The following is an 8152-nucleotide window of genomic DNA, read 5'->3' as shown; positions in this document are numbered from 1 at the left end:
TCTTATACTCCATTACGCGTTTCGCCTGGTCGGACTACTTTAAGTGACGTCAGAATTCAGCCAGTCGGCCTTCTTTATTTCGGTGGTAACGGTTGAATCCCCCAGATCACGGTTTGGATGAACCGCGAAAATTTTTCATGCCGCTATACTGTGGCCACCTCGCGGAAAGCAATAACAAACTACCATGTGTATTCTGTCTCCAGGAAAAGCTCTCAACTAGTGTCGTTTGGTAGGCAACAACAGGCACACGTATCCGCGAGAGGTCGCCTAAGCTCTCGGAAAGAGTATGGTATTTTGAAGAAGAACAAACAATAAAAATCTATATGAAATAATTTATTTAATTAGGAATATACGTTTTATATAACAAATATCCAAAATAATGTCAGATTCACATTCAGTCAGATCTCAATATATCACAATTTTTATTGTGCTTTGTAAATAATTTTGCTACAAATATGTCAAGATAATCATTACCTGAATATTTTTACAGGTACGTATTAACAATTAATTAATAATATGCTTATCGCAAACAACGAAAGACATTTTAATAAATAATACCTAATAGATTAAATTCTACAGAGGACGGAGAAAATCTAGTTACCATATTTTAAATGAAATAATACTGTCAATAGTCAAACAATTTGATGATATGGAATGCTTTATCATCACCATTGTAACTAATAGAATAATGCTTGTAACTAAAATAATATTGTATAATTGATAATTAGCTGTCAATAACTAAATCAGAATCGCAATGTCAGATCTTCACTAAATTTATGAGAGAACAGGTTTAATTGCAGCAATCGTCAATAACAAGGTTGATTGTTATTGAGACGATGTGAATTGTTTTCGTTCAGATATTTGAATGAATGATGTTAGTTAATTAAGCATTAATTTAAATGAAATTAACTAGCATTGTTCAGAGTCGCGTTAAATTGTTGGTAATTACGTAAAACTTGTGCCTGATAGGGGTAATTTGCAAAATAACTGCTCCAGCAAAGATTCCAAATAATACATACCGCCAATAGAGCCACAAACGCCGTGAGCGATATCCACCACAAAACTTTTTCAGTTTTTGATACTGACAAATTCCGTAACACATTAATTCCAACTAGCAATCCTGCTACGGCACCTACAACAACATTCAATGCAGAAAAAAACAGACAGTTTTTAAAGCAACTTCGAGAGTAATAATTTTCAGAGCTCAATTTGCACTGTAGATAAATAGTAAACCAGAGAGTGCAATGTAAAAAGCAAAATGATATCAATGTATCTTTCAATTTTAATTAGTTAGTAACTACTGAGTACTACAGTTGCGTCATTCGTCTGGAAGTGTTGCCTTGGGAAATTTAAAAAACAGAAATACGCTCAAAAAACCACATCATCAATTTGGGAAAAATAATGTATTTTATTTGTACAGCAAATCACTTTTTTCATTGAGATTACGTAATTCCGTTTATGTATAAATAAACAAAGGTAAGAAGAGAAACTAAACGACTAATTCGAACGATTGCTTACAGCATATACAAGTGAAACAATGAGTGTTGAAAATTCAATGTCCGATACCCCACCAGAAGTTAAACGTATCGCAAATGTTCGTTTCAACTTCCAACATTGAAACACCTGCTTTCACTGTATGGTGTTGCATACATTGTATGACATTTGCGCTATTTAAAAAGATGTACACCCAAAGTGTGGCAACATCGGCAAACGCAAAAAAATAAGCCAATAAAACAACTTTGAGAGTGAACTTGTAATTAAGCTGGTGCTATTTCTCGAAAACGACGGACTACGCATTGAACTGCAGAGAATTGTAACAAAGTTTTGGCGGTTCAATTAAAATTTTTGAATTATCAAATTATTATTAAATAACAATGAAATTTTCCAAACTGATTAATTTCGAATTTTAGTTCGATCAGAAAAATAATCTCATTCGCTGTTTAGTTTTATCTGAAGCATTCTCTAATTTGCCTATGTTAATACGAATTGTCATTTGCAGGTGCAATAAAATATGATATTGTCAAATTTTTTATGCGTTTTTACGAATATCAGTTTTAGTGACAATCATTTTATTTCACTGTTTTAGTACTCCCTAAATACCCCCAGACAACACGAATACAATCAGGAATAACACCAATTTTAAATCATCCTGGATGCAAATTACTGTAAAAAGTAGATCTACAAATCTTTGAATTGTAATCTTACCTGCAAAATGGGCAACGTATCCTATACTTTGTACTTTATCCAAGACATATCTGTAATATATTGCAGTACCAATATCACTAACTGCAACCAATATGAATACGAATAGTTGAATTAGAGGGTAGGACATCTCTCGCCAATTCTGAAAAAAAAAACATTTAAAAGCAATTAATCGCAATGTATGTGTATTTTGCATTTTAGAATTTATCAGCAATGTAAAAAAAGAACTTCGGTTTTCACAACCATACTACTAATTAGGCAAATCTTACAGGGTTGCAACCTTGCTACATATTCCAAATCTGACCTAAATGTACATGCAAAAAATGTGTCTTGAAACTTTAATACCACCTATATCGAAAATAAATCATTTAAAAAAAAAATTGAGATGAAATAACATAAGGAATTGCCTTATTCCACTTGTACTGGATGATTAGAGACACTATATTTTATAAACTCTTTCAAAATTGGGATCATTTCTTTTAAGGGATTACCAGAGCGTGCTTGGAAGGAACCGAAAAATGTTTTTAAAAAAATCGAGAGTTTATTTACCGTATATATTAGCTCTTGAAGTTGCACTTGCAACTTTACTATTAAGCCATATTTTAAATTAATGCCAATTTAGAATAGCTTTGTATATACAGGGTGATTAAAAATTGGCGCCATTCATCTGGGGTGTTTTAGGATTATAGGAATAATAAAAAAATATTTTTATAAAAAACTGAGATATTTCTGTAGGTGTTAAGTTATTGGACCTATGTTAAGTAAATTTACCATAATGATTGACGCAACATGAGCTGTAATCAAGGAATAAACTCCTCCACTAGCACCAGCCAACCTTACGTCCGGATCCGTAATGGAAGTGGCAAGCGAGCCTGCTAAAACCCCCGCAAAGTAGACAACTAGCACTCGCCACCACTTATGCACCATCTCAAGCGGTATACCCAATAATATTTGAACAGCCAAATTTACCAGAAGATGAAAAACTCTAGAATGCAATAGAAAATTGTACATACATTTAATAAATATTCGTAAATATAGTATAGATTCAATACGCTTCCTAAGGCGTACGAAATTATATAGAATAACTCACCCAATGTGAACAAACATATAAGTGAAAAATCTCCATATCTCGTACCGCTTGTGCGGTTCGTATATAAAAACAGTTGCTACAGGTCCTGTGGCATATTTTGTTGAGTCCCGCTCGACGACCTCGTCAATGCAAAAACATAATATTTCTACTAGAGATAAAATGATCATGCCAACGGCTGGAGGGTTGCAAGAATATTCCTCTTCATATATTCCATCTGTGACAGTATGTGAGGGCGGAATTCTCTTTGGAGGTATAATCCAGTTGATATACCTAAAACGAAATTAAAAAATTTAATGAAAAAGTCGATTTTACTGATGGAACTGAAGAAAATGTGAGAAAGTAGATAAAACGGTTGTAGAAATGTACATGTAGCCTTTCGCAATAGAGATGTAGCCTTTGATGAAACTGTTACTTATTATGGCGTTCTTTAAAAAGTTTCATGTCATAGAAAATCTGCGAAAAACCTTCCAATTTTGCACTTTCTTCGACTACTGTCACTTTCTCAGAACAATCAATCAATTTGCTTGAAGTATAAAAAAAATGGTAGTTGAATCATCGCGGTAAATCATGCAGATTTGCTAAAGAAGGTTAATTTTATGCACGTTTCATATTGCTATACATCTTTAGATTCATCATCATAAGCAGCCTAGACGTGTCCACTCCTGAACATAGGCCTTCCATATTGCCTTCCAATTTCCGTCTTTTACGGTCTTGTGCTATGTGTTGCCATCCTCTCCTTGCTTTCCGGTAAATCCACCATTTCTGGAGTCTCCCAATGCCGCCCAATTCATGCTCACTCTTCTCGTAATTTCAGCGTTTTTGTTCTCTTTCCCAAGCTTGATCCGATTCCCCACTTTTTCTATTTCTTGTCATTCGATGGTAAGTAAGACCTACTTAGCCCCGTTTAGACTCATAAACTTGGTTTTTGCGGTGTTCATCTTTAGTACTACCTCCTGCGATGCTAGCTTTAGTTGCTGTATCATTTATTTTGGCGTTCTCGTAGATGTTTTTCAGCAAATTTATGTATCTTGAGTCAATCCGTGCGTTTTCCATTATTCGAAATAATGCGCTTAGGTGTATGGAATCAAAGGATTTACTGTAGTCGATAAAAGCCATATGGACGTTGCATTCAGTGCATATTTCCATAAAGGTGTGGTTGGTTTGAAGGTAAACTGTGATCCCTTCCGGAAACCTGCCTGTTCTTCTAGCTGATATGAGTCGATTTTTGATGTTAGCCTGTTTGATATGATTTTTGCACAAAGCTTATACCAATGCGGGAGCAAGCTAATGAGACTATAATTCTCTATTGAATTTTTGTCGCCCTTTTTGTAGAGTATGACAACCTGCGCGTTATTCCACGATTTGGGGATTTGACTTGTCTCAACGCATCTGTTTAAAGAAGACTGAACTGCTTTTACCGCATTTTCTCCCTCTAGCCTCAACATTTCCGTTGTAATTCCGTTCTCCCCAGGAGCTCTTCCAGATTTAAGCTGTGAGAGTGAACTTCGGAACTTTTACTGTATATGCAGGCTTTGTTCAACATTTTGATTGTTGTGTGGTGCTGAGTATAGTTCCTTATAGCCATTATTGGATGATTGTTATAATCTTAGTTTTTTCGTGTTGAATATTTCCATTTCTATCCTTCATTTGATGGATTCTTATTTTACTTTTCTGTTGTGTTTGCTTAAGGATCCTCACGCTTTTGTTGTTTTATATGACATTTTTTATCTTTTCGGTGTTGTAACTTCTTAGGTGTTGTCTAATTTTGTAATATGTTTTGTTTTATTTCGGTGTTTTCAGGAGAATCTCTATGTAGTCGACTTAAGCTTGGAATTTTGAGGAGTGGTTCGATAGTTTAGATTCTTAATGACTGTATGCATGTAATTATTAACATTTTCTGCCAAGCAGTCGATTGAGGGATTTCAGGGTTCTGTCGAGAGTTTTTTGTCTAACTCCCGTTTGTATGTCTGCTCATTTTATTTTAGTTCGACTAGAGTAGGGCAAGGGTTATTCGTTATGAGTTTACCCCTTTCGGTATCAAAATCTAATTTAACGTTTGCCCTAACTTGTCGGTGATCGCCATTCGTGTCAAATTTATAATGATAATGATGATGTTCGTGTCGTATTTATCTTGAAGCAAAATTTATAAACTAATAAAGATGGAAGATGGAAGGCTGACATGTTGGTCCACACAAATATTTCTAAATGTATGGTTGCCTTTGTAATTTTTCATGAATAATTTCTAGAATTGTATTTTTTTAAATAGATTGTTTTCCTATTTTTAAGGAAGTTGCGAATTGTTCTCCTTGTAATGTTTAGCTATACTAATAGTTTGCCAAAAGACCACTAAACTACATACTTTAAAATATTGCATATCAACAACGCTCAAAGTGATAGAGAGCTCAAGAGCTAATATTTTCGAGTAATAAACTGAAACATATTTTTATACATTCTCCGGTACTTTCCAATAGGAAATAGTAGCATCCGTTACCGTTCAATAGGAATGAAGCCAATTTCAAATTTTCATGCAAAATTAATTTACAAGTTAGTAAATTAAAGTTTACCTAGAGTTCAGTTAGCAGTTGTGCCTCAGTGAAATAGTTAGTAGATTAAATAGTGCAATTAAAATATCAGTTGTTTTCAATAAAGCTCGGAAATCGTTACAGTACAATATAAAGCATTGAAAATTTGAATCTATATTTTCAAATACCGTCCCTATATTATAAGCTTTTTAAATATTCATTTAACATTAAAAAAGTTAAATACTCACCGAGAAATGTAATGTCCAAATATGTAACTATATTCAGGATTGTGAATCATGTACATAAATTCATCAAAGTTCAATTTTCGGTCCTGATTTACGTCGTGTAAATCGTGAATTTTTTTAACGCAATAATCGGGAATATCTTTGTCATATTCGCGACTTTCAATCATATCGCTTAATTCCTTAACCGTGATGAGTCCATCGTGGTCTTTATCATACTGGAAACATGTAAAATTATAATAGGGGAAACTAATAGGTCCGGAACCGCGCCTGGGATTGCTTGTTTGTGACACAGCCAAAAATATGTTCTTGTTTCATGCACAAATTAATTTATCTATTGCATCTAGTTGCCATATTGATAACCAATATGCAAACACTTCTCCCTCGTCTTCGAAAAGAAATTTAAACACAATTTTTAGATTAAGATTAATTTCAGATTACTTTGAAGAATATTGTTGCCGTCCTTCCTGGTATAGTTTTTTGCAAACGTCTCGTTTTTGTAAAGCATTAATTTTTTAACTATGTTTCCCATACTGTCTACACACCCCCAGAGGAATGATGCCAATTTTGAATCCCCCTGTATAATAATAAATATTTAGAAAAAAATTCATAATATTTCATTAATATTTAATTTATTATGTCAGAAGCAAGTATCTCCGAACATCCACATACGGAATGTTCTGTGATAAGTACTCCCAGTGCCGGGTTAGGACATGAGGTCCGAAAGTTTGTCTTTATACGCTTTCGAATTAAGTGTTTGATTGTCCGAGTTTTTAAACAACATGTAATTAAAAAGAGTACTTCTTTTGTGAATTGTAAATTTTCTAATGATAAGTCTAAAACGATCTAAAAATTATATAGAAATTTAATGGCTATCTGAACTAGTGCTCCGCGAAAACTTTTGCTTGACATCTTTTACGCTCTGATGTGGGCCCCATGGAAAATGTGGTGACCTCTTTCTTAGGTGTTAAAATAAAGTAAATGTTCCGTTATCGGAAAAGTTTGGGAAGCCCTGGGCTACACATTTGCCCTAGTTTTGCCTTATCATTTTCAATCCCAGAAAATTTAGTGCAGAATTGACTATTGCGATAGTAATAACTGTTGCTAAATGCTGAATACAAGTGTTCATCAGTGCTTCAGACAGTTTGCCGGCAGAGAAAAAATGATGTAATTCAGAAAGTATTGAGATTAGTTAAAAAAGCATTTGGTATTGGGATTTGGCTTTAGCCCACTAGAAGTCGAAAACTAGGATGACTACTGAAGGTGATGCGTACTGCTTATATCAGCTGTGAAAAGTCTGATTGTTAAAATATTTTTAATAAATGTTTTTTAAACTGTATCTTGCTATTTGCTGGATGAAACTACGCTCAGATTAAGTATTGTGCAAAACGTTGGTACAAAGAAGTACTTAGAGAACTTGATAATTATCAAATACATCTGCTTAAAGTCGACAGCACCTCTTAGAACACTTAACTTGAATGTAAAAGAGCTTTGAACCTTCCCTCTTCTCTAAAAGTTATTGTTAGTACTAGGGTCCCTTTTAGTAATTATTTAATTAAAGTCCTTATTTAGGTATAGTAGGTATTTTAAATACATATTTTTTCTATTGTAGACTTTCTGCATATTTTATATATTAAATAGACTTATTAATAGACTATATATTAAATACACTTAACAAATAAGAAAATTGGTACTCACTTTCTCAAAAATACCTTTAAAATAATCATTCGGTTTGTTTGTGTTCTCCAATGGAATTGTCACTAAACCTGACTGATTTCCACTCATTTTCTTTTAATATGTGGGAAGCAGGTCAATTATTACAAATGGACGCAAGTTGTATTCTAGATCTTAATATAATCACACGCTTGAAGCACTGTTTACATAAATTATGGGCATTCTAGTATTTCCTGACACGACACCACAGAACATACCCCCTTAGAATGGAAACTGCAATGATAGGTTATGGAGATAAATTCAGCACTCCATCTAGCGGAGCGAGGAAACAAACTATTGGGAATGTGAGGAATTTCTCCGATATTTGATTCCTAATAATCCATTCACCAAGTTTTATCAGGCCGAAAACCGCAAGTTTGACT

At 33.8% G+C, this 8152-nt stretch overlaps 1 protein-coding gene across 1 annotated transcript; it reads right to left on the bottom strand.

Annotated features, from left to right (window-relative positions):
• Positions 1-1019: 1019 nt before the first annotated feature.
• Positions 1020-8141, bottom strand: LOC109546512 (rhomboid-related protein 2; the record flags this gene model as incomplete). Its single annotated transcript, XM_019917490.2, is given in 6 exon segments — positions 1020-1132; positions 2206-2344; positions 2974-3187; positions 3293-3562; positions 6063-6274; positions 7755-8141. Coding segments are annotated over 6 exon segments (1035 nt in total), but the record flags the coding sequence as incomplete, so codon positions are not given.
• Positions 8142-8152: the final 11 nt, after the last annotated feature.

This window comes from Dendroctonus ponderosae, unplaced genomic scaffold (genome assembly GCF_020466585.1).
Source record: "Dendroctonus ponderosae isolate FM_Combo_2020 unplaced genomic scaffold, Dpon_F_20191213v2 Dpon_F_20191213_4, whole genome shotgun sequence".
Taxonomy (NCBI): domain Eukaryota; kingdom Metazoa; phylum Arthropoda; class Insecta; order Coleoptera; family Curculionidae; genus Dendroctonus; species Dendroctonus ponderosae.
This window is presented reverse-complemented; position numbering and strand designations above follow the sequence as displayed.